General features: G+C 49.3%; 1 protein-coding gene across 3 annotated transcripts; it reads left to right on the forward strand.

The window, feature by feature from the left end:
• The first annotated feature begins 20,363 nt into the window (after window positions 1-20,363).
• Window positions 20,364-27,171, forward strand: TOR1B (torsin family 1 member B). Of its 3 annotated transcripts, none has more exons than XR_004433124.1 (5): window positions 20,364-20,630; window positions 21,324-21,730; window positions 24,454-24,629; window positions 26,108-26,235; window positions 26,535-26,630. XR_004433124.1 is itself a non-coding variant. In XM_033193691.1 (5 exons), the coding sequence occupies exons 1-5, from the start codon at window positions 20,432-20,434 to the stop codon at window positions 26,774-26,776; spliced, it is 1,011 nt and encodes a 336-aa protein (XP_033049582.1). In that variant the 5' UTR covers window positions 20,367-20,431; the 3' UTR covers window positions 26,777-27,171. The 3 variants fall into 3 exon arrangements, 2 of the variants coding, with proteins under 2 accessions (XP_033049585.1, XP_033049582.1); XM_033193691.1 differs by having other exon boundaries at window positions 20,367-20,630; window positions 21,324-21,589; window positions 26,535-27,171; XM_033193694.1 differs by lacking the exons at window positions 24,454-24,629; window positions 26,535-26,630 and having other exon boundaries at window positions 20,365-20,630; window positions 21,324-21,589; window positions 26,108-26,232.
• Window positions 27,172-27,186: the final 15 nt, after the last annotated feature.

Here is a 27,186-nt window from a genome sequence, read left to right on the forward strand (position 1 = left end):
GTCTCAAAAAAAAAAAAAAAAAAAAAAAAATATATATATATATATATATCTTAAAATATACACACCCATTATAGGGACTTCTTTTTTTTCTCCCTTAATTCTCAAGTCAAAAGAAACAATGGGCAGCAGCCCAAGGTTCCCCACAACCCCTCCCTTATGCCTTTCACTCCATAGCTCCGTGGCTTCCACCCAGATGTGAGGTCTGCAGTGGGGTAGAGAAGCCGACTAGGAAAACGGAACTGGGGCAGGGTGCCCAGACAAGTGGTGCACCCAGAGCAGTGGGGCCAGCAGGCAGTGCACGTTGTTTGCTCAGCTCTGGCACCCCTCTAGCGGCCTCCCAGACTCAGACAGCTTGGCACAGTCTGAGTGCAGCCACTACAAGGGTGCTGGTGTTAACAAATGCTGGGGGTCCTCTGGGGACTGGGGGTGCCTCCCCCACAGTGAAGCTGGCTTAGCGGGAACAGGACATTAAATGCAGGGGTGCCATTTGGGGCACATTATGCTGGGCCAGGCACAGGACAGGGGCCGAGATGAGACTGGAGGCGTGGGGTCTGCAGAGCAGGAGTGCCTTGGTGCTCAGAATCAGCTGGGTTTGGGTTCAAATCTCAGCTCTGCCACTCCTCCCAAATTGGAGGACCTGGGCAAAACATATCAGGTCCCTATCCTCGCTTTTGGTCCCTATCCTCGTTTTTCTCATCTACTAAATCTGAATGATGATAGCTCAGCTCTCTAACAAGCACACCACCTCTCTCCATAAAATGTGGGCAGTGGCGCCCAGCAGACTGTTCTGAGGATTAAATGAGATTCAGGGTGCACTGCACTTTCCCCAGGCACCTGGCCCATGCAAGTTCTCACACGGGCTAGCAAAATTCATTAACCTGGATTCAATTCAGCCTGGGTTCTGGCTTCCCATGACAACAAAATGCAAGGCTTAATCCTTGATTAGATCTTGAATTCAAAAAACAAAACAGGCCAGGTGTGATGGCTCACGCCTGTAATCCCAGCACTTGGGAGGCCTAGGTGGGTAGATCATCTGAAGTCAGGAGTTAGAGACCAGCCTGGCCAACATGGCAAAACCCTGTCTCTACTAAAAATTCAAAAATTAGCTAGGCATGGTGGCAAGAGCCTGTAATCCCAGCTACTCAGTAGGCTGAGGCAGGAGAATCGTTTGAACCTGGGAGGCGGAGGTTGCAGTGAGCCGAGATTGCGCCACTGCACTCCAGTCAGTGCAACAGAATGAGACCCCGTCTTGAAAAAGAAATGAAAAGCAAAGTAAGACAGTATGGGTATTATGGTTTTGGAAGAGCTGTCCTTAATCTTAGGAGATACATGATGAAGGGTGTAGGGTTGACGTTTTAAAATGTCTGCAAAGTGCTTTCAAATAGGTCAGTTAAAAAAACAAAAAAGAGAGGCCTGATGTGGTGGCTCACACCTGTAATACCAGCACTCTGGGAGGCCAAGGTGGGAGGATCACTTGAGCCCAGGAGTTTAAGACCAGCCTGGTCAACATAATGAGACCAAACTCTAGAAAAAATACAAAAATTAGTTGGGTGTGGTATTGCATGCCTGTAGTCTTAGCTACTTGGGAGGCTGAGGTGGGAGGATCACTTGAACCTGGGAGTTTGAGGCTGCATTAAGCCATGATAGCACCACTGCAGTCCAGCCTGGGTGACAGAGTGAGATCTTGTCTCAATAAAAAAGAGAAAAGAGGGGCCAACGTGGGAAAGCATTAATTTTTGGTGAATCTAGGCACGGATATGTGGTTGTTTATCATAGTACTCTTTCTAATGTTCTGTAGATTTCTTTTTATTCCCCAAATAAAGTGCTACCAATTTTCTTAAAAAGAGGGTCTTTCTTCATTGTTGCATTAGGAATGGGGTGGGTAACTCCTCTCCCCTTGTTTCTCTTCCCCCTTCATCCCTCTCAGAATCTCCACTAAGGTACACTGTGGGGTGTTAGCAGACATTGTGGGCTAGCCTGGGAACCACAACACTGTTCTTGATGCTGTTCCTAGGGAGAACTGCCACAAGCAAACTTTCACGACCCCACCCCTACCCTTCTCTGGCTGACTCAGCCCGGATGCTGGTTCAGGAGCACCGTTGCTGACCGATGCCCTCCAGCCTCAACCAAGAGACCCTCCGGGCAACATCGCCTAGCAAAGGCATGCACTCTTAGACTAGAATGATTAATAATTCCACCTAATTTAGACCGGCTGCGCTGAACCAACTTAGTTTGTTTATTTATTTTGAGATGGAGTCTCACTCTGTCACCCAGGCTAGAGTGCAGTGGAACCATCTTGGCTCACTGCCACCTCCACCTCCCGGGTTCAAGCGATTCTCCTGCCTAAGCCTCCCAAGTAGTAGCTGGGACTACCGGCGCCCTCCACCATGCCTGACTAATTTTTGTATTTTTAGTAGAGATGGGTTTTCACCATGTTAGCCAGAGTGGTCTTGAACTCCTGACCTCAGGTGATTGAACCAACTTAGTTTAGTCTAGAGTCATGCTTTTCTACATTTGGGGGGATGGACACCAGTACCCTTTGAGCACCTTAAAGCTATAGAACTTCTTTCATAACACACACACACAGATACACACACACACACACAGATACACACACACACACAGATACACACACACACAGATACACACACATACACACACAGATACACACACACAGATACACACACACACAGATACACACAGATACACACAAAGATGCACACATACACATAGATACACACACACATACACACAGATACACACACACGCAGATACACACACATGTACATACACAGATACACACACATACACACACAGATACACACATATACACAGATACACACACAGATACCACACACACACAGATACACACACATACACACACAGATACACACACACAGATACACACACACACAGATACACACAGATACACACAAAGATGCACACATACACATAGATACACACACACATACACACAGATACACACACACGCAGATACACACACATGTACATACACAGATACACACACATACACACACAGATACACACATATACACAGATACACACACAGATACACACACATACATACACACAACACATACACACACAATACACACACGTACACACAGATACACACAGATACATACACACATACACACACAGATACATACACACATACACACACATACACATACACGCAGATACACACACATACACACACATATACACACATACACACTTACACACAGATACACTCACACACAGATACACACAGATACACAGAGACACACACACATACACATACACACACATACATACACACAGACACATACACACACACATACATACACACACATACACATACACACACTACACACACATATACACACATACACACATATACATACACACATACACACACACTACATACACACATACACACACATACACATATATACACATACACACATACACACAGATACACATATACACACAGAGATACACACACATACGCACACAGATACACATACAAACACACACACAGATACACACACACATACACACAGATACACACACACACACACAGATACACACACATACACACAGATACACACACACACACAGATACACACACACATACACACAGATACATACACACACATATACACACATACACACAGATACACACACACAGATACGCACACACATATACACACATACACACACAGATACACATATACACACACACATACACACACATACACACACACACAGATACATACACACACAGATATACATACACAGACACACACATACACAGATACACACATACACACAGACACACACACATACACACACATACACACATATACAGACACACACATACACATACACACATACACACACACACATATACACACACATACACGTACACACCCATACACACGTACACACATACACACGTACACACACATACACACACATACACATATACACACACACATATACACACATATACACACACACACATTTTGCATGCCATGTCAAGGGGCTAACAGAAGTTTTAAAATCCACCCACTGGACCCAGGTTAAAATTTGCTGGGCTAGAAAAATATTAAAAACAACTCAAACATTCATCAACTGGTGAATAGACAGGCACAATGTGACATATCCTTACAATGGAATACTATTCGGCAATAAAAAGGAACCATCTCCAGACACCTGCCGCAACATGGATGAAACTCAAAGACATGCTCGGGAAAAGAAGATGGACACAAACGACCACATATTACGTGGAGCATTTCAATACGATATTCAGAAAAGGCAAAGCTATAAAGACAGGCGGTAGATTCGTGGTTGTCTGGGTGGGAGTTGTAGCAGAGAATGGAACTTTTTTTTTTTTTTAGATGGAGTCTCTCTCTGTCGCCCTGGTTGGAGTTCAATGGCATGATCTCGGCTCACTGCAACCTCCACCGCTGGGTTCAAGTGATTCTCCTGCCTCAGCCTCCCAAGTAGCTGGGATTACAGGCATCTGCCATCATGCCTGGCTAATTTTTGTATTTTTTTAGAGACGGGGTTTCACTATATTGGCCACGCTGGTCTTGAACTCCTGACCTCAGGTAATCTACCCGCCTCGGTCTCCCAGAGTGCTGGGATTACAGGCATGAGCCACTGCACCCGGCCAGAGACTGGAGCATTTAAATGTGCATGAGAGATCAGATTGGGCAACATAATGAGATCCTGTCTCTATCAAAAATAGAAAAACTAGCTGGGTGTGATATTGCACACCTGAAGTCTCAGCTACTGGGGAGGCTGAGGTGGGAGGAACGCTTGAGCCCAGGAGGTTCAGTCTGCAGTGTACAAAGATTCCGCCACTGTACTCCAGCCTAGACAACAGAGCAGGACCCTGTCTCAGAAAGAGCGATCATATTGGGATGATGAAAATATTTTAAAACTGACTTATGTTGGTGGTTGCACCATAGTAGGTTGGTAAATTGACTATGATAATGTGATAAAAATCCCTAAATTGCACACTTTAAAAGGGTAAATTATGATATGGAAAATATGCCTCAATAATGCTACTTTAGACATTCACTGGGTTAGACCATGTTGACCAATTTATTTATTTATTGAGACGGAGTCTCACTCTGTCACTCAGGCTGGAGTGCAGTGGTGTGATCTTGGCTCACTGAAAACTCCGCCTTCTGGGTTCAAGCAATTCTCCTGCCTCAGCCTCCCGAGTAGCTGCGATTACAGGCCCATGCTGCCACGACCAGCTAATTTTTGCATTTTTAGTAGAGATGAGGTTTTATCATGTTGGCCAGGCTGGTCTTGAACTATTGACCTCAAGTGATCTGCCCGTCTTGGCCTCTCAAAGTGCTGGGATTACAGGTGTGAGCAACCATGCCCAGCCTATTCTTTTTTTCTTTTTTCTTTTTTCTTTTTTGAGACAAGGTCTCACTCTTGTCACCCAGGTTGGAGTGCAGTGGCGTGATCTCAGCTCACTGCAGCCTCAGTCTCCCAGGCTCAAGTAATCCTCCCATCTCAGCCTCCTGAGTAGCTGGGACTACAGACACACACCATGCCCAGCTAAGTTTTAAATTTTTCGTAGAGACAGGGTCTCACTATGTTGTCCCGCGTGGTATCAAACTCCTGGACTCAAGTGATACTCCCACCTCGGCCTCCCAAAGTGCTGGGCTTACAAGAATGAGCCACCACGCCCAGCCCTGATTTTTTTGTTGCTGTTCATTCCAAAGAATTTTAAGTTTATCCCTGTGCTGGCCCTGGGATATGAGCGAGACAAACACCACCCCTTCCCAGAGGAATGCACAGCCCAGTCCGGGCAGAGCAAATACATGGTGAGGATTCTAGGGCCAAGAAGAGGGCAGGGATAAGATCACATGAGCTTAAGTCATGAGGCCCTGTGTGCCTGCTGGAGATAGGACAGCCTTCTCACTCGGTTGCCCCGGGTGGGTGTAGTTGTGCGGTCACAGCTCACTGCACCCTTGAACTCCTGGGCTCAAGGAATCCTCCCACCTTAGCCTCCCAAATAGCTGGGACTACAGGCTAGGTAATATTATTATCATCCCTACTTTACGGATCAGAAAACAGAAGCCTGGAAAGGCTAAGACCATCACCCAGGGTCACAGAGCTGGCTAGGAGCAGAGCCAGAAGATGAACTCAGAGCCTCTATGCCAAAGCCCCGGCATTCACGGATCATTCCAGCCTCCAGAAGGTGGACACGCCTCTGGCTGGTTCAGTGAACAGGGGTGGAATGATATAAATCAGACAAAGGGAAAGGGGCCGGGCGCGGTGGCTCACATCTGTAATCCCAGCACTTCCGGAGGCCGAGGTGGGTGAATCAGCTGAGCTCAGGAGTTTGAGACCAGCATGGTCAACATGACGAAACCCCGTCTCTACTAAAAAATACAAAAAATAGGCCGGGCGCGGTGGCTCAAGCCTGTAATCCCAGCACTTTGGGAGGCCGAGATGGGTGGATCACGAGGTCCGGAGATCAAGAACATCCTGGCTAACACGGTGAAACCCCGTCTCTACTACAAAATACAAAAAATTAGCCGGGCGAGATGGCGGGCGCCTGTAGTCCCAGCTACTCGGGAGGCTGAGGCAGGAGAATGGCGTAAACCTGGGAGGCGGAGCTTGCAGTGAGCCGAGATCGCGCCACTGCACTCCAGCCTGGGCGACAGAGCCAGACTCCGTCTCAAAAAAAAATACAAAAAATAGCTGGGCGTGGTGTCACGCGCCTGTAATCCCAGCTACTTGGGAGGCTGAGGCAGGAGAATCGTTTGGACCCAGGAGGCGGAGGTTGCAGTGAGCCGAGATCACACCACTGCACACCAGCCTGGGCGACAGAGCAAGACTCCATCTCAAAAACAAAACAAAACAAAAAACAAACAAAAAAATCCAAAGGAATAGAAACTGGAATTTCCCTGAGCCCCTGTTGGCATCTGTTTTAATGCTTAACAATTGCATCTTGGGTAACTTAGGAGACTAGAAAATAGGTACTTTACTAACACCTGTAAATGGTATTGCTACTTTAACTAGGGGTTCTTTTGTTACCTGAGTCCTGTTTTTCTTTTTTGTTTTCTTTTTTTCAAGACAGAGTTTTGCTCTGTTGCCCGGGCTGGAGTGGCACGATTGTGAATCACTGTAGCCTCAAAGTCGTGGGTTCAAGTGAACCTCCTGCCTCAGCCTCCGGAGTAGCTGGGACTACAGGTGCCATGCCACCATGCCCAGCTAATATTTTATTTTTTGTAGAGACAGGGGTCTTGCTATGTTGCCCAGGCTGGTCTCAAACTCCTGGACTCAAGCAATATGCCCTCCTCAGCCTCCCAAAGTGCTGGGATTACCAGCGTGAGCCACTGCACCCAGCTGTGACTGCTGTTTTTCTACCTTTACCTGTTTCTCACGTTCTCAAGTAAATTATCATCCTCTGTTTTTCTCTTGCAAAAACTGATTCTTCCTTGTGTCAAGTTGCTGGAAGGCTCCCACATCCCTCCCTCGGGTCTCCCCATTTCTAACCCGTAGTACTGGCCCCATCTAGTGGTTAGATTAGGGAAGTACTCCAGGCTCCCTCTGCCAAGCCCTTGGCGAGGCACGGTTGGGGAGAAATGGATGCTTTCTAGCCCTTCTCCCACCGGCAAAAATAGCAACACTCTTCAGGTTATCAAAGGCCAGATTCTCCAGATGTGTGTAAGCTACCCATCTAGAGACCATCTTAACTTTTTCATTTAATTATAAACTATTTCGTCAAAGATAGAGGAGAGAACATACTCTCCACCCAGATTTAACAGAGATTACATTTTGCATTTTACTATATTTGCTGCAGATCTCTTTCTTTTCTTTTTTCTTTCTTTTCTTTTTTTTTCTTTTCTTTTCTTTTTTTTTTTGAGACAGGGTCTCGCTCTGTCGCCCAGGCTGGAGTGCAGTGGCCGGATCTCAGCTCACTGCAAAGCTCCGCCTCCCGGGTTTACGCCATTCTCCTGCCTCAGCCTCCCAAGCAGCTGGGATTACAGGTGCTTGCCACCACACCCAGCTAACTTTTGTATGTGCGCCACAGCGCCCAGCTGCAAATTGCACACTTTAAATATGTGCAGTTTGTTCTATGTCAATGATACCTCACTAAAGCAGTGTGAAAGCACATGTGATATTCTATCATCTTAAGATTTCATAGAAATAGGGCTGGGCTCAGTGGTTCACGCCTGTAATCCCAGCACTTTGAGAGGCCGAGGCAGGTGGATCACCTGAGCTCAGGAGTTCGAGACCATCCTGGGCAACATGGCAAAACCCTGTCTCTACTACAAATACAAAGATTAGCTGGGCGTGATGGCATATGCCTGTAATCCCTGCTACTCCGGCGCTGAGGTGGGAGGATTGCTTGAGCCTGGGATCTTGAGCCAAGATTGCATCACTGCACTCCAGCCTGGGTCATAGAGTGAGATCCTGTATTTAAAAAAAAAAAAAAAAAAAAGATTTCATAGAAATAGGCCACACATGGTGGCATGCACCTGTAATCCCAGCTACTCTGGAGGCTGAGGCAGGAGGATTGTGTGAGGCCAGGAGTTCAAGGCTGCAGTGAGCTATGATCACACCTGTGAATAACCACTGCACTCCAATCTGGGCAACATGGTGAGAGCCTGTTTCAAAAAACAAAACAACAAAACAAAAAGGTTTCATAGAAATAAACTGTATTATTGATACACAAAATACCAAACAAGAAAAGGAGAATACCAAATACCATGTACCCCTCAGAAGGCCCCCTGAAAGACAGAGGCACTAGGATTTGGAAGAGAACAGAATTTAATGTAAACTTTCGACTTTTTTTTTTGGAGACAGGATCTCGCTCTGTTTTCAGGCTGGAGTGCGGTGGCGCGATCACGGCTCATTGCAGCCTTGACCTCCACCCACTTTGGCCCCCCAAAGTATTGGGATTACAAGCGTGAACCACAGCGCCCAGTGGAACTGTTGACATTTTAAATAATCTAGGCTTTTGAACTTTTTCTGTTAAGTTGTTGTTGCTGTTTTGTTGTTGTTGTTGTTGTTTTTTTGAGACGGAGTCTCACTGGAGTGCAGTGGCCGGATGTCAGCAAGCTCCGCCTCCCGGGTTCAGGCCATTCTCCTGCCTCAGCCTCCCGAGTACCTGGGACTACAGGCGCCCGCCACCACGCCCGGCTAGTTTTTTGTTTTTTAGTAGAGACGGGGTTTCTGTGTTAGCCAGGATGGTCTCGTGTTAGCCAGGATGGTCTCGATCTCCTGATCTCGTGATCCGCCCGTTTCGGCCTCCCAAAGTGCTGGGATTACAGGCTTGAGCCACCGCGCCAGCCGTTGCTGTTGTTTTTAGCCCATCTAGAGGTCCTCAGACCTGCAGCTCACCAGCACCCTCTAGTGCCTCCTTGGTGTGAGCACACGAAGTCTCCTAGCTGTGGGCAGTTTCCTGTCTATCAGCACAAGGACACCTCACTTTACAATCCTTAAGCCTGACGCTGGGTGGGAAATGGGTGTGGACCTGGGGCGCTGTCTCTGGTCCTGAAAGTCACAGTCAGTCGCGAAACCTAAGTACACAGCCCTCTGCAGCTGAATCACCCTTCCACACCTTTCTCAGGCCTTCTTTCCATTTGTGATGGCCTCGAGGAGTACAGCTGGTAGTTCTGAATGTTTTGGATTGACAATTCAAATGTCATAGGCAATGATTCTGGAGAGCAATGATAGAAAGAGTAAGGAGAGTGGCTGGGCGCGGTGGCTCACGCCTGTAATCCAGCACTTTGGGAGGCTGAGGTGGGAGGATCACAAGGTCAAAAGATTGAGACCATCCTGGCCAACATGGTGAAACCCCCTCTGTCTCTACTAAAAATACAAAAATAAATGAGCCGGGCATGGTGGCGCACACCTGTAATCCCAGCTACTTGGGAGGCTGAGGCAGGAGTATTGCTTGTATCTGGGAGGTGGAGGTTGCAGTGAGCCGAGATTGCACCACTGAACTCCAGCCTGGCGACAGAGTGAGAGACTCCATCTAAAAGAAAAGAAAAAAAGAAAAGAAGAAAGAAAAAAGAAAGAGTAAGGAGAATGGGAAATGTGAGATGAGTAATATGCTGGCCTTCTAGCAACTCAGGACGACAGCCACCACAGACTCGGACAATTTATGAAAACCAAATATACAATCTTAAAACAGAATGTGGAACTGAATACTTGGAATCACCCCCTTGGTGAGATTTGTAACAAAAAGACTAACATGAGGCCAGGCACAATGGCTCACACCTGCAATCCCAGCACTTTGGGAGGCCGAGGTGGGTGGATCACTTGAAGCCAGGAGTTCAAGACCAGTCTGGGTAACATGGTGAAACCCCGTCTCTACTAAAAATACAAAAATTAGCTGGACATGGTGGTGGGCGCCTGTAATCCCAGCTACTTGGAAGGCTAAAGCACGAGAATCACTTGAACTCAGGAGGCAGAGGTTGCAGTGAGCCAAGATTGCACCACTGCACTCCAGCCTGGATGACAGAGTGAGACTCTGTCTCAAAAAAAGAATTAATATGAATGGAATTAATAATTTGAGTGGAGTAGTGGACCCAAGAGCCATATTGGTGCTGACAAAATGGCAGCATTTATTATAAAAAGCTTCAACCTGGTCCTGCAAGCGCTCTGGTACCTAACGACATCTAAAGAAAATGTGAAAGTCCCTCAGCTGCCTAAAGGACAGTGTTATGGCAACTAATCCAAAAGAAAAGCTACAGGTCCTTCTTGCCTTTTTCATTTAAGCAGTCTTCATTGTTTCCAGGAGTAAATTTTCTTTTTTGTTGTTTTGGGTTTTCTTATTCAGATGGAGCCTCCCTCTGTCGCCCAGACTGGAGTGCAGTGGTGCAATCTCGGCTCACTCCACCTCCTGGGTTCAAGCAATTCTTTCTCCTGCCTCAGCCTCCTGAGTAGCTGGGATTATAGGTGCCCACCACCACTCCCGGCTAATTTTTGCATTTTTAATAGAGATGGGGTTTCACCATGTTGGCCAGGCTGGTCTCAAATTCTTGACCTCAAGTAATCCGCCCACCTTGGCCTCCCAAAGTGCTGGGACTACAGGCATGAGCCACCACACCTGGCCCACATTAGTAAATATGTCTTGCAGAAATCAAAGAACTGGAAAGAAAGATATCATTCAAGGGTAAATTTTTTTTTTTTTTTGAGATGAAGTCTCGCTCTATCGCCCAGGCTGGAGGGCAGTGGTACAATCTTGGCTCACTGCAGTCTCCACCCCCCGGGTTCAAGCGATTCTCCTGCCTCAGCCTCCTGCGTAGCTGGACTACAGGCGCACACCACCATGCCCAGCTAATTTTTTGTATTTTTAGTAGAGACGGGATTTCACCATGTTAGCCAGGATGGTCTCAATCTCCTGACCTCATGATCCACCTGCCTTGGTCTCCCAAAGTGCTGGGATTACAGGCGTGAGCCACTGTGCCTGGTCCATCTTTTTTTTTTTTTCTTTTTGAGATGGAGTCTTGCTCTGTTTCCCAGGCTTGAGTGCAGTGGTACAATCTAGGGTCACTGCAACCTCTGCCTCCCAGGTTCAAAGAACGCTCCTGGGCAGTTATCTGAGTAGCTGGGACTACAGGCACGCACCACCACACCTAGCTAATTTTTATATTTTTAGTAGAGATGGGGTTTCACCATGTTGGCCAGGCTGGTCTTGAACTCCTGACCTCAGGCGATCCATCCACCTCGGCCTCCCAAAATGCTGGGATTACAGGCATGAATCACCATGCCCAGCCCAAGGGCAAATTATCATAAGATAATATAAATGTCACCTGTAAATGTGTGAGAATCTTTTAAAAGATACTATAAATGATACTAGTTTTTGTTGATTTGAAATATATGTTGTTTTAAAATTTTTTGCATGGTGGCATATGCCTGTAGTCCCAGGTACTCTGGAGGATGAGCCAGAGCAAGACTCCGTTTCACAAACAAAAAAAAAAAAGAAAGAAAGAAAAAGAAATTTCACTTTGGGAGGCTGAGGCAGGCAGACCACTTAGGAGTCTGAGACTAGCCTGGGCAACATGGTGAAATCTCATCTCTACAAAAAAAAAAAAAAAAAAAAGTTAGCAAGTTGTGGTGATGTTCACTTATAGTCTCAGCTACTGAGAGTCTGATGTGAGAGAACTGCTTGAGCCGAGAAAGCAGAGATTGTGGTGAGCTGAGATCAAGCCACTGCACTCTAGACTGACCACAGAGCCAGACCCTGTCTCAAAAATAAAAACAGGAAAAGGAAAAAATTGTTAATTCTTTTAAAAGAGGAGGAATGGGCCAGGTGTGGTGGCCCAGGTGTTGAACCTGTAATCCCAGCACTTTGGGAGGCCGAGGCGGGCGGATCATGAGGTCAGGACATCCAGACCATCCTGGCTAACACGGTGAAACCCCGTCTCTACTAAAAATACAAAAAATTAGCCAGGCATAGTGGCACACGCTTGTAATCCTAGCTACTCAGGAGGCTGAGGCAGGAGAATAGCTTGAACCTGGGAGGCAGAGGTCGCAGTGAGCCAAGGTCATGCCACTGCGCTCCAGTCTGGGCGACAGAGAGACTCCATCTCAAAAATAAATAAATACATTAAATTAAATTAAAGAGGAAGAAAGGGGCACAAAACAATGTCAGAATCATTATGAAGTGGGGGCAGGGAGCAATTAATTGCTGGGGCCACCCAGAGCGCGCTGTGAGGGGTCTTAAGGCCCTTTACCTTGTTGCTGTCTTCCCATTCTCTATGGATTTCAGTGGCAAACTTTGAGATAAATGATCAAATGACAAATCAGAAAACACCTACACTTTTTTATTTTTGAGACAGAGTCTCGCTCTTTCCCCTAGGCTGGAGTGCAGTGGTGCAATCTCGGGTCACTGCAACCTCCGCCTCCTGGAGTGTACGCCATTCTCCTGCCTCAGCCTCCTGAGTAGCTGGGACTACAGGCACCTGCCACCACACCCGGCTAACTTTTGTATTTTCAGTGGAGACGGGGTTTCACCACGTTGGCCAGGCTGGTCCCAAACTCCTCACCTCAGGTGATCCGTCTGCCTCAGCCTCCCAAAGTGCTGGGATTATAGGTATGAGCCACCGCGCTTGGCCAATACCCACATTTTTAAGGGAACAAAATGTTATCCAAGTATTTAGAGTAGCACAAACTGGGGGTGGGGAGACCCAGGCACAGTGACCCCCCAGCCCATGGCTCATTGATCCAAGGTCAACTGGCCCAGGCTGGGTCAATCAGATCCTCTCTCTGCAAACTCAAAGTTGGACCCAAGCATGCAGGTACGGGAAGTGGCCACGCCTGATCTGCCTGTGGGCAATGTCCCAGCAACAGGGCCCCCAACTCCTGCCACTGAGTCCTACACAACACCCCCGGGGACCCTGCTCATCCTGAGATGTGGTCAGTTCTCATTTTTCACAGTTTTGTGAGTCACCCTGACTTCCTCTAACAAACCCTTAAAAAGCCCAAATCACTGTCAGCTTCTGTTGCTTGGAAACAAAGAACTCAATTGATACAGCAATTGGCCACTGAGAGAATGGGAGATGGGCAGAAGGTGCTTAGGGAATTGTGGGGACTGGGGAGTGATTACTGAGCCCACATGGGGAAAAATGCAGGCAGGCACCTCCCTTCCCATCATCCAAGTTCCAGGAGAGGGGAGTACCAGTGCCCACAGTGACAAAGCAGCTAAGCCAATGTCACCTGGACCTCCCTGAGGACCATCTACCTCCAAGAGGTCAGCCCCAGCGCCCTGGGACGTCACTGCCTCAGGCCAATCAATGGAGGGGTCACAGAGGCCAAGATCTCACCACCAGCAGCACCAGGGCAGAGCAGTGGCTCTTGATGAGAGTGGGACGTTGAAAATCTATTGAAAGGCCGGGCGCGGTGGCTCAAGCCTGTAATCCCAGCACTTTGGGAGGCCGAGACGGGCGGATCACGAGGTCAGGAGATCAAGACCATCCTGGCTAACATGGTGAAACCCCGTCTCTACTAAAAAATACAAAAAACTAGCCGGGCGAGGTGGCGGGCGCCTGTAGTCCCAGCTACTCGGGAGGCTGAGGCAGGAGAATGGCATATAAACCCGGGAGGCGGAGCTTGCTTGCGATGAGCTGAGATCCGGCCACTGCACTCCATGCACTCCAGCCTGGGCAACAGAGCAAGACTCCATCTCCAAAAAAAAAAAAAAAAGAAAATCTATTGAAAGTTACCTTCGCCGGGCGTGGTGGCTCACGGCTGTAATCCCAACACTTAGAGGCTGAGGCGGGAGGACTGCTTGAGCCCAGGAGTTTGAGACCAGCCTAGGCAACACAATGAGACCACATCTCTACAAAAAATAAAAAATCAGCTGGGCATGGTGGCATATGCCTGTAGTCCCAGCTACTCAGGAGGCTGAGGTGGGAGGATCACTTCTGCCCCAGAGGTTGAAGCTGCAGTGAGCCGTGATCACACCACTGCACTCCAGCCTGGGTGACAGGGTGAGCCCCTATCTCTAAACAAACAAACATATCAGTGCTATTTTGGCAAGTTGTAATCAATGGAATGCTGACTCAGTTCAGAATTTTAACATTCAGAGACTCATAGTCATAGGAACTTAAAAAAAATTTTTTTTTGAATTTTAGTTGTGCTAAAAAACACATTGTATAAAGTTTACCATCTTCACCATTTTTAAGGGTACAACTCAGTGGCATTAAGCACATTCACCCTGTTGGGCATCCGATCATCTCCAGAACTTCTCATTTTCCAAACTGAAGCTCTTGTCTCCATTAAACAGTAACTCCACAGGCCCCCTTCCCCAGCCTCTGGAAATCACCTTTCTACTTTCTGTTTCTATGATTTTGACTTCTCCAGGGACCTCATAGAAGTGGAATCTTACAGTGTTTGTATTTTTGTGACTGGTTTATTCCACCGAGTATAATGATCATAGAAACTTTTGATACACTTTAAAATTTCACTATATAGCCAGGAGCAGTGGCTCATGCCTGTAATCCCAGCACGTTGGGAGGCCGAGGCGGGTGGATCACCTGAGCTCAGGAGTTCGAAACCAGCCCGACCAACACGGTGAAACCCCATCTCTACTAAACATACAAAAATCAGCCGGGTGTGGCGGCGGGTGCCTATAATCCCAGCTACTCGGGAGGCTGAGGCAGGAGAATCGCTTGAACCCAGGTGTTGGAGGTTGCAATGAGCCGAGATCATGCCATTGCCCTCCAGCCTGGGCAACAAGAACAAAACTCCATCTCAAAAAAAAAAAGAAAAAAGACACCAAACATGTGAGGTGGGCAGGAAACACGGATGGAAAAACCCCACTGTGCTTTCTTGTACCTGGGGTGGTGGGACGGCTGAGGGGTCCCTAGAGGAAGAGATGTCCAAGGCACAACTCCTGACATGTAACAGGGCTAGAGCTGCCCCCCGAGAAAAGGCCCCCCAAACCCATCAGAATGAGCCTGCATGGAGACAGCCTCCCTCACCTCTGTGGAACAGCTCCCCTGGGGGTGCTAGCTTTTGAGGTTTTGAAGCCAAGTACCTAGAAGGACTTAGCTGAGGTCACAAAAGAAATTGAGTTCACTGCCATAAGGCCCCCAGCACTTGCTTATGATGGCAGAGGAGCTGCGCTAAACCCGCTGCGCTGGACGGGATGAGAAGCCTGAGCCTCAGAGAAGGTGGGTGACTTGCCCCGGGTCACACAGGAAACATGACAGCCAGAATGTAAACTCAGGTGTGTCTGTTTCCGGAGGCAGCATTTTGGAAGAGTCTTTGTCCAACAGAAAGGGAGTGTGTTTTTCACAAATATTTGACATACGCTATGGACATAGTACCGCATTAAGCACCACAGGTGAATAGAGCAAACCCTGCCTTCAAGGTTTCCATACATTCAAGCAAACAGAGAAACCAGTCCCATTAGAGTATGGGAAAGAAGACAGGAAGGGGTGGGATGAGGAGGAGCATGGGGACACCCGGGGAAGGTGGCAGGACAGGGGAAGAGGCTGGGCCTGGAGCAGTCGCCTGGCCTGGGGCATGTCTTAGCCTCTCCCAGTAGTTCCCTCACCTGCAAATGAAACATTTGTCTCACAAGGTGTCACGAAGACACTTGGCTCAATCTTAGATGCTCAATCAAGGTAAACTCCTTTCCTTTCCAAGGGGAAGGAGAGGAGCAGGGAAGAGGTTTCCTGAGACCTGTGGTGGATTAGAGATGCCCAGAGGGTCCCCAAAGGGGGATGTCCTGGCTCTTTCATGGTCAGTCCTTCATGGTAGGGACAGGCCGTTACTCTGCAGGGCCTTAGGCATCCCTGGCCCCCAGATCAGTCTGCCCTCTTGGACAGTGTTCTATCCTTGAACACCAAGCACATATTTATGGAGCACCTACTGTGTCCTGGGCAGAGTTCTGGGAATTAGAGATGCAGAAGACAAAAGACAAGGTCCTTGCCCTCCTGAAGCTCTCATGGCAGTGGGAGAGAAGGGCAAGAACCAAGGACTCAGATGGGGTGACAGGAGAGAGAGCAGGTGCCTGGGGGATGCGAGTAAGGCTAATGTAGACGGGGGGAGGTGGGGTTGGAGCTGAGGGTTAGAAGCTGTTAGCTGGGTAGGACTTGGAGGCAAGAGTCCAGCCTGAGAACACGTTATATGTGAAAACTCCGAGGCAAGAGAGAGAAGGGGCCAGGGGCCTGAGAGCGAGGGAGCCTGTGGGATGGGAAAGGTTCTGTAAGAGGAAAGTGGGCACATCACCGGGCTGGGAGGCCAGAGGAGGAAGGGCACGTCTCTTCCCAAGGGTTTTAGGAAGCCATCAACAGGTACCAAGCAAGAGTAGCAGGACCCAGTTCCTCGTAAAAAGACCACCTGTCGGCCGGGCGCAGTGGCTCAAGCCTGTAATCCCAGCACTTTCGGAGGCCGAGACAGGCGGATCACGAGGTCAGGAGATCGAGACCATCCTGGCTAACACGGTGAAACCCCATCTCTCCTAAAAAATACAAAAAACTAGCCAGGCGAGGTGGCGGGCGCCTGTAGTCCCAGCTACTCGGGAGGCTGAGGCAGGAGAATGGCCTAAACCCAGGAGGCGGAGCTTGCAGTGAGCTGAGATCCGGCCACTGCACTCAGGAGAATGACTCAGAGAGGATGGGGTGTGGGGAATTACAGGCACTGCCTAGGGGCTCCTGTGCTCATCCATGCAACCAGTGATGGTGGCTTGGATTGCGGGGGAGTGGCCAAGGAGATGAAGACCACTGAAAAGTTTTTTTGGAGATGTTTTGCAGATGGGGTTTCAACCTGCTTATGGATTAGAAGTGTCGGGATTGGGAGAAAAGAACCCAGGACAACTCCTAGGTTTGGGGCTAAGCAACTGGTGAAGATGGTTGCACTTACCGTGACAGACACCCCTGTGGGACAGATCCAAGGCAGGCAGATCACAAGGTCAGGAGTTCGAGACTAGCCTGGCCAACCTGGTGAAACCCCGTCTCCACTAAAAATACCCAAATTAGCTGGGTGTGGTGGTGTGCACCTGTAATCCCAGCTACCAGGGAGGCTGAGGCAGGAGAATGGCTTGAATCCAGGAGTCAGAGGTTGCAATGAGCTGAGATCACGGCACAGCACTCTCCACTCCAGTCTGAGCAACAGAGCAAGCTTCTGTCTCAAAAAAAAAACCAAAAACCAAAAACAAAGAAACAAACAAACGTTTGAGCCACTTCCCGCGGCCAACTTCTATTCTTTTTTTTTTTTTTTTTCCCAGACAGAGTCTTTCTCTGTCACCCAGGCTGGAATGCAGTGGCACAATCTCGGCTCACTGCAACCTCTGCCTCCTGGGTTCAAGTCATTCTCTTGTCTCAGCCTCCTGAGTAGCTGGGATTACAGGCGCGCACCACCACGCCTGGTTAATTTTTGTATTTTTAGTAGAGACGGGGTTTCACCACGTTGGCCAGGGTGGTCTCGAACTCCTGACCTCAGGTGATCTGCCTGCCTCGGCCTCCCAAAGTCCTGGGATTACAAGCATGAGCCACCTCGCCTGGCCCTTCCATTCATTCTTTAAATCACAACTGAGATAGGGAGGAGAAGATCCCTCCCCACCCACAGGCCTCTGTGTGTACTGCATTACAGCCCTGGCCACCCTGGACATAAGCTGCCTGCTTGCTCATCTGTCTCCCTGACTAGTTACCTGGACCATGGTAACAGCCTCTTCACTGGCTCTCTGCCTTCCATTTCTTGTGAACCCGGCAGGCAGAATGATCTCTGATCTAACCATGTTGCTTCTTGTGTAAAACCCTCTGTGGCTCCCTATTACCCCCGAGAACAGAGGCCAAACTCCTTACAACATTCGCAAGGACTTCACCTTCCAGTCTCTGCCTGATTCTTCATCCCTGTCTCTCACCACCCTCCACCATGTGGAACCCTTTCAGTTCTCCAAACTGGCTGTTGTTTTCTGCATAGAACACTCTACTCCTCTTTTTTTGCCTGGCCTAACTCCCTCAGTGTCCAGCTTAGACAAAATCCTTCCCTGCACCACTGCCCTATACTTCTCTGCCCACTCAGCATTGGTTCTTACCCCTTTGTCCGCCTCCCCCATAGACAGTCAGCTCTGAGAGGGCAGGGGCCAACTGTGTCCCCTCCTCTGCTGTCATTCCTGGCATCCAGCAAGAGGCCTACCACCTAGAATGCTGAATGAAAGAATGGACCTTGGGGTTTGAGAGTGGAAGCCTGGGCAGGTCTGTCTTGGGGTTGCTGCATCTGAGTGCTCAGCCTAGGGCGCAGCATCTCGAGTTCGCAACTGTTTCAGGAAGAAGGCAGGCGGGTGGGCCGGCCCCAGAAAAGCACATTATACCTCCGGGAAAGTGAAGGGAGGGATGACAAAGCAAAGCTTGAGGGCTCCGAGAAGCTCTCAAGAAAACAAATGCAGTCATGAGCCCACTCCTGTAACCTAAGGCTTTGGAAGACCGAGGTGAGTGGATTGCTTGAGGTCAGGAGTTCGAGACCAGCTTGGGCCACACAGTGAAACCCCGTCTCTACTAAAAACACAAAAGTTGGCTGGGCGTGTTGGCGGGCACCTGTAATCCCAGCTACTCTGAAGCTGAGATGGGAGAATCGCTTGAACCTGGGAGGAAGAGGTGGCAGCGAGCCGAAATCCTGATGCTGCACTCCAGCCTGGGCGACAGAGCCAGACCCTGTCCCCAATATACATATCAGACCACACACAAAAAATAAGAAAGTACTTAAAACATTTTTTTGGCTTTTTTTATTTTTTTGAGACAGAGTTTCGCTCTTGTCGCCCAGGCTGGAGTGCAGTGGCATGATCTCGGCTCACTTCAACCTCCACCTCCTAGGTTCAAGCGATTCTCCTGCCTCACCCTCCCGAGTAGCTGGGATTACAGGTGCCCGCCATCACACCTGGCTAATTTTTTGTATTTTTAGTAGAGACAGGGTTTCGCCATGTTGGGCAGGCTTGTTTTGAACTCCTGACATTATGTGATCTGCCTGCTTCAGCCTCCCAAAGTGCTGGGATTACAGGCTTGAGCCACCGTGCCCAGCCAAAAAAAAAAATTTTTTTTTTTTTTTGAGACAGAGTTTTGCTCTTGTTGCCCAGGCTGGAGTGCAATGGCGCGATCTCAACTCACCGCAACCTCTACCTCCCGGGTTCAAGCGGTTCTCCTGCCTCAGCCTCCCAAGTAGCTGGGATTACAGGCATGTGCCACCATGCCTGGCTTATTTTGTATATTTAGTAGAGACAGGGTTTCTCCATGTGGGGCAGGCTGGTCTCAAACTCCTGACCTCAGGTGATCCACCTGCCTTAGCCTCCCAAAGTGCTGAGATTACAGGTATGAGCCACCGCGCCCAGTCAAAAAAAAACTTTTTTTTTTGAGACAGAGTTTCACTCTTGTTGCCCAGGCTGGAGTGCAATGGCGTGATCTCGGCTCACCGCAACCTCCGCCTCCCGGGTCCTGGGACAAGCAGTTCTCCTGCCTCAGCCTCCTGATTAGCTGGGATTACAGGCATGCGCCACCACACCCAGATAATTTTTTTTTTTTTTTAATTTTTAGTAGAGGCTGTTACCATGGTCCAGGTAACTTGTCAGGGAGACAGATGAGCAAGCAGGCAGCTTGTTTCACCATGTTGGCCAGACTGGTCTCGAATTCCTGACCTCGTGATCCGTCCACCTCGGCCTCCCAAAGTGCTAGGATTACAGGCGTGAGCCACCGCACCCGGCCCGAAAAAAATTTTTTAAAAGAAAGAAAAGGGAAACAAAACAGTCACCTACACCTTCGGGCCACTCACAAGGATGATGGCACTGTCCTCCTCTCCGCTCCTCACCAACATGGCCGCCCCCAAGGGAGTGGGCGGGTCTGCGGGGCGGAAGTGACGCACGAGCGGAAGTCCGTCCTGCCGCTAGTCCGCGGGGCGCCTGGCTCAGCTGCTTCTGCGGGCTACGAGGGGCGGTATGTTGCGGGCTGGTTGGCTCCGGGGCGCCGTGGTGCTGGCGCTGCTGCTGGCGGCCCGAGTGGTGGCGGCGTTCGAGCCTATCACCGTGGGCCTCGCCATCGGGGCCGCGTCGGCCATCACCGGCTACCTGTCCTACAATGACATCTACTGCCGCTTCGCCGAGTGTTGCCGCGAGGAGCGGCCACTCAACGCTTCGGGTACGGCGCGCGCGAGCGGTGGGTCGGCGCTGCGGGCGGCGCGGGGGCCTCTGCGACCCCAGGCCGGGCACTGGGGCGCGGAGGGACGGCCTCGTGGGCGCCTGGCACGGACCGGGCGCGCGGCATCTAGACGGCGGTGGTCCCAGCTGGGGTGGGTGGGGAGCGGATGGGGCGGCCCCGGGACCGTTCGCGGGAACGCAGTGCGAACTCCAGCCCTGGAAGCGGTGCCTTCGCAAACAGTCTCCAGGTCGTGGGGCTCTGCCCCAGCGCCTTTCTAAAGCTCCCGTTCCTGAGGATCACAGGCAGAAGAAACGGAAAGTACGGTGGGCGGCCCTTCTGCGCCCTGCCAATCCTATTAAGTAGCTTTCAGACGTGCTGCGTCGCTCAGAAAGCCCACATTTGGCCCCCGGTTTTCCTGCGGGCCAGCAGCGGTGGCTGGGAATAGCAAGCGCTCAGTCAAGCGATGGTTCATCTCCGAATGGATGACCATTTAGCTTCCCTATCAGACCCCAAAGCGTTAAGAACGTCCACATAATCCGTTTACTTGAAAGTGGCATCGTTTGACTACCTCGGCTCTAGGGTTTGGTAGACACCCTGCTGGGTCCTTCTTGCTTTGGGCAGCTGGGAAAGTACTGCGTTGCTGATGCATTTTTAACGTCTGTTTCTCTCTCTGTTCTGGGGCTGTTCTTGCAGCTCTCAAGCTGGATTTGGAGGAGAAGCTGTTTGGACAGCATCTGGCCACGGAAGTGATTCTCAAGGCGCTGACTGGCTTCAGGAACAACAAAAATCCCAAGAAACCTTTGACCCTTTCCTTACACGGCTGGGCTGGCACAGGCAAGAATTTTGTCAGTCAAATTGTGGCTGAAAATCTTCACCCAAAGGGCCTGAAGAGTAACTTTGTCCACCTGTTTGTATCGACTCTGCACTTCCCTCATGAACAGAAGATAAAACTGTACCAGGCAAGAGAACCCGCTATTATCTCGTCCGCAGGCCAGTCGGACTGGTCTGGGTGACCTGCTCACTAACTCTGGCCTCTGCTTCTCTTTCCTTTGTGTTGCAGTAGCCCCCGGCTCCACTGAGTTAAGGCACACTTAGTCCAGGTAGTTACAAAGCTCTCCTACAACATTTCTCTTACTTGGTTCCAAAACAGTCCAGTGGGGTAGGGCATGTTATTCCCACTAAAAGATGGCGCCAAGGGCTGGGCGCCGTGGCTCATGCCTGTAATCCCAGCACTTTGGGAGGTCGAGGTGGGCGGATCACTTGAGGCCAGGAGTTTGAGACCAGCCCGGCCAACATGGTGAAACCCCATCTGTACCAAAAAGTACAAAAATTAGCCGGGCACGGTGGCGCGCGCCTGTAATCCCAGCTACTCGGGCAGCTAAGGTAGGAGAATCACTTGAACCTGAACCTGGGAGGCGGAGGTTGCAGTGAGCCCAGATCCTACCACTGTACTCTGTCTCAAAAAAAAAAAAAAAAAAAAAAGAGGATGTAGTCAAGGCCAGGTGCAGTGGCTCAGGCCTGTAATCCCAGCACTTTGGGAGGCCGAGGCAGGTGGATCACCTGAGGTCGGGAGTTCGAGACCAGCCTGACCAACATGGAAAACCCCCATCTTTACTGAAAACACAAAATTAGCTGGGTGTGGTGGTGCACATCTGTAATCCCAGCTACTCGGGAGGCTGAGGCAGGAGAATCGTTTGAACCCAGGAGGCAGAGGTTGCAGTGAGCTGAGATTGTGCCACTGCACTCCAGCCTGGGCAATAGAGTGAGACTCTGTCTCAAAAAAGAGAGAGAGAGAAAAAAAAAAGATGGAGCCTGGAGCCAAGAGAGGCAAGGTGACTTACTCCTTATAATCTTTGTGGCAGAGCAGGAACTTGAACCAAAACCTCCCAACTTCCAGTTGGCATGGTAGCCACCTTCTCCGGTGAGTGAAGGGATCCGGCATCCGCAGCAGTGCAGTTGGTGAGAGGGGCAGTCAGTCTTCAGGGATTAGCTTGGGGGTGGCTTCATTCGATGCTGCCCACCTCTGGTGCAGCCTCAGCTTTGCCTCTGCTCTTTCCAATGTAGCCTAGAGGTATTTTTTCTCTTAAACAGGTTTTATTCCCTTTGTTCCTCCCATCCTTCATGTCCTTGGCATTGCTTTCTTCAAAGGAAGCCTCAAAGAACTGAACCTTGAGACCGTTTCTCCTTTTGAGATATTGTTTCCACATGTATTTTAAGTTGTCTAAGAGGGTTAGGTCTCATTTAAATGAATGTTGCCCTTGTCAAGGTTAACATTCCCACTGGCAATATAGCAAGACCCCATCTCTACAAAAAATAAAAAATTAGCCAGGTGTAGTGGCATGCACCTGTAGTCCCAGCTACTTGGGAGGCGGACATGGAAGATCGCTTGAGCCCAGGAGGCTGAGGCTGCAATGAACCATGGTTGTGTCACTGCATTCCAGTCTGGGCGACAGAGTAAGACTATCTCAAAAAAAAAAAAAAAAAAAAAAAATTCCTCCTAGGTGGAGACTGAAGAAAGAAACAGAAACTTAACTGAACAAGGAAGTAGAAGTATTTGCCCTACAAACTGACATGAGACAGGGAAGACTGCCAAAAAGGAAGGAAGGATTTTCTTGTTTTCTACATTATATATCTCTAGAAACAGAGTAATATAAATGGATGAGGGCATGTCTCGGGGAGCTTCATGGTACAGCCTTTCACACTTTGGGGTAGAGGGCTTGTTGCTTGAGTGTCTTTATGTTTGTTTCAAGAAAGCATCTGGAACAGATGCTTTTCATGAAATGTCAGTGAGTCAGCTCTGTTGGTCTGGGGTACTGTGTACTATGCAGGTCTAATCTAGTTTCTTATTCCTCAGTATGTCTGGTGGTACTAACTTGAGACTGTAGGCCAAGAGAGATGAAAACTATGGCTAGGTTAGCAGTGAATGATATTCACGGATCTTGCCAGGTGGCTCATTCCTATAATCTCAGCACTTTGGGAGGGTGAGGTGGGTGGATCACCTGAGGTCAGGAGTTCAAGACCAGCCTGCCCAACATGGCGAAACCCTGTCTCTACTAAAAATACAAAAATTAGCCAGGTGGCCGGGTGTGGTGGCTCAAACCTGTAGTCCCAGCACTTTGGGAGGCCGAGACGGGTGGATCACGAGGTCAGGAGATTGAGACCATCCTGGCTAACACGGTGAAACCCTGTCTCTACTAAAAAATACAAAAAACTAGCTGGGTGAGGTGGCGGGCACCTGTAGTCCCAGCAGCTACTTGGGAGGCTGAGGCAGGAGAATGGCGTAAACCCGGGAGGCGGAGCTTGCAATGAGCAGAGATCCGGCCACTGCACTCCAGCCTGGGCGACAGAGCGAGACTCTGTCTCAAAAAAAAAAAAAAAAAAAAAAAAAAGGCCAGGTGTGGTGTGGGGGATGGGAGCGCCTGTAGTCCCAGCTACACGGGGGTTGAGGCAGGAGAATCTCTTGAACCCAAGAGGCAGAGCCGAGATCATGCCACTACACACCAGCCTAGGGGATAGCGCGAGACCCTGTTTCAAAAAAAAAAAAATCACGGATCTTGTACCTCTTATACCTTTAAAAAGTCACATTTAATATGTCATTTGAGTTAGGAAAAAGCTTCTCTGCATTTTAGCATCTGGCTCTGCCAATTTCCACTTTTTAGAAATAAGGTTTTAGAAAAACTGTTACCCAGCGAGTGGGGGTGAGGGTGCAGTCCTAAGAGCTCTGACCTGGTCCTTCAGTGCATGAGGAGCAGATGGTTCCCGCGCTCCTCTTGGTGCACCCTTTGAGCTTCGCATCCTATTTCTTCTTTCACGGTTGGTCCAGGACCAGTTACAGAAGTGGATCCGCGGTAATGTGAGTGCATGTGCGAACTCTGTTTTCATATTTGACGAGATGGATAAATTGCACCCTGGGATCATTGACGCAATCAAGCCGTTTCTAGACTACTACGAGCAGGTTGACGGAGTGTCTTACCGCAAAGCCATCTTCATCTTTCTCAGGTCAGCGGGAGGCGGTCTTTTGGGGCACACAAGCCCTTCATTCTCTCAATGATAAAATGAGGTCCTGAGGACCATCAGCACTTGGTTTACCAGGACAAAAGTGCCTGCCTGGCACAAGGCACTTACCTACTGCTTTACTTTTCTTTTCCTTTGCCAGTCTCAGCATGGCACACAGTGTGGGTTGTGGAAGTGAACTAAAGAAATAATCACTGGGGCCGGGCGCGGTGGCTCACGCCTGTAATCCCAGCACTTTGGGAGGCCGAGGTGGGCAGATCACCAAGAGATCGAGACCATCCTGGCTAACATGGTGAAACCCTGTCTCTACTAGAAATACAAAAATTAGCTGGGCGTGGTGGCACGTGCCTGTAGTCCCATCTACTCAGGAGGCTGAGGCAGGAGAATGGCGTGAACCCGGGAGGTGGAGCTTGCAGTGAGCAGAGATCGTGCCACTGCACTCCAGCCTGGGCAACAGAGCAAGACTCTGTCTCAAAAAAAAAAGAATCAATGATAGCAGGCAATTTTAGCTGGGCATGGTAGCATGGGCCTGGAGTCCCAGCTCCTGGTGAAGTTGAGGCAGGAGGATTGGTTGAGCCCAGGAGTTCAAGGTTTTATTGAGCTATGATCATGCCACTGCACGCCAGCCTGGGTGACAAATCAAGACCCCGACCCTAAAAATGAAACAAAGGAAAACAAGTAATTTTATTAACTGCGCATGTTCGTTTTTAGGGTTATAAAGAGCCATAGCATTATCCCAGCTAGTTGTGAATAAACATTTTAAGTTCCATGAGAGCAGACACTTTTTTGTAGTAGCACTCAGTAAAATATTCCTTTACGAAAATAGATCTTTGGCCAGGTGTGATGGTTCACGCCTGTAATCCCAGCACTTTGGGAGGCCGAGGTGGGCAGATCACTTGAGGTCAGGAGTTCAAGACCAGCCTGGCCAACATGGTGAAACCCCATCTCTACTAAAAATACAAAAATTAGAAGGGGTGTGGTGGCAGGCATCTGTAATTCCAGCTACTCGGGAGGTGGAGGTTGCAGTGAGCCGATATTGCACCACTGCACTCCAGCCTGGGTGACAGAGTGTCTCAAAAAAGGGAAAATAGAGCAGGTTCATTTACACAGAAGTTTTTTTTTTTTGAGACAGAGTTTCATTCTTGTTGCCCAGGCTGGAGTGCAATGGCGTGATCTCGGCTCACTGCAACCTCCGCCTCCCTGGTTCAAATGATTCTCCCGCCGCAGCCTCCCGAGTAGCTGGCATTACATGTATACACCACCATTAGCCTGGCTAATTTTTGTGTTTTTAGTAGAGACGGGGTTTCTCCATGTTGGTCAGGCTGGCCTCGAACTCCTGGCCTTAGGTGATCCGCCTGCCTCGGCCTCCCAGAGTGTTGGGATTACAGGCGTGAGCCACCACACCCGGCTGACAAAGAAGTTTTAATATGTGATTCTAATCTTTATTTCTCTGGCAAACTCAGTAATGCAGGCGGGGACCTTATAACTAAGACAGCTCTTGACTTTTGGCGGGCCGGAAGAAAGAGGGAAGACATTCAACTGAAGGACCTGGAACCTGTACTGTCTGTTGGAGTCTTCAATAATAAACACAGTAAGTGCACCAGGGTAAAGGAGCCCCTTAACTGTCCGGCAGTGAGCCATCTGCGCTTGCATTGTTTCACAAAGCCACAGGATCCCACTGGACTTCTGGCTTTGCTAAAGTCGGGAATTTTCTTAGGTGTACTGTCCTTGAAACCAGTGAGTGTCCAGCTGAGTCCTACATGGGCTTGTTGCACACTGACAAGAGACTCTCTTAAGGGGTACGGACTTGAGGCACGTGCTGAGGGTTGGGATTGGAGCTTGGCCAGGTGGCGGTGGCGGCGGGAAACCCAGCTTTGTCTTGTTCCGCAGGTGGCCTGTGGCACAGTGGACTGATCGACAAAAACCTCATTGATTACTTTATCCCCTTCCTGCCTTTGGAGTACAGACATGTGAAAATGTGTGTGAGGGCCGAGATGAGGGCCCGTGGTTCTGCTATAGATGAAGACATTGTCACAAGAGTGGCAGAGGAAATGACGTTTTTCCCCAAAGACGAGAAAATCTACTCAGACAAGGGCTGCAAGACTGTGCAGTCGCGGCTTGATTTCCACTGAGCTCCTATCTGGATGGGGTAGGAGGCAGCTGGGAGGCTCCGCACACCAGAGGCCTTGCCTTTCAGAAGAACCCTGAAGACCGCTTTGCGGTTTTGCCTGTTTGCACCTTAGAGTTTGGGGATATAGAATCTTTTTTTTTGAGACAGGGTCTCGCTCTGTCATCCAAGCTGGAGTGCAGTGGTGCAATCCTCAACTCACTGCAACCTCCACTCCCAGTTTGAATGATTCTCATGCCTCAGCCTCCTGAGTAGCTGGGATTACAGGCATGAGCCACTGTGCCCGGCTGGGATATAGAATCTAAGAGTTGATTTTGGAAAACACATGAATCTATTGCGTGCATTTGTCATTTTGCAAGATGACAGCCGTCCAGCTCTTCTTTGTGGCTGAAGATGAACTTTTAAAATCCCCTT

The sequence above is a fragment of the Trachypithecus francoisi genome, unplaced genomic scaffold (genome assembly GCF_009764315.1).
Source record: "Trachypithecus francoisi isolate TF-2019V2 unplaced genomic scaffold, Tfra_2.0 Contig01585, whole genome shotgun sequence".
NCBI classification, from domain to species: Eukaryota; Metazoa; Chordata; class Mammalia; order Primates; family Cercopithecidae; genus Trachypithecus; species Trachypithecus francoisi.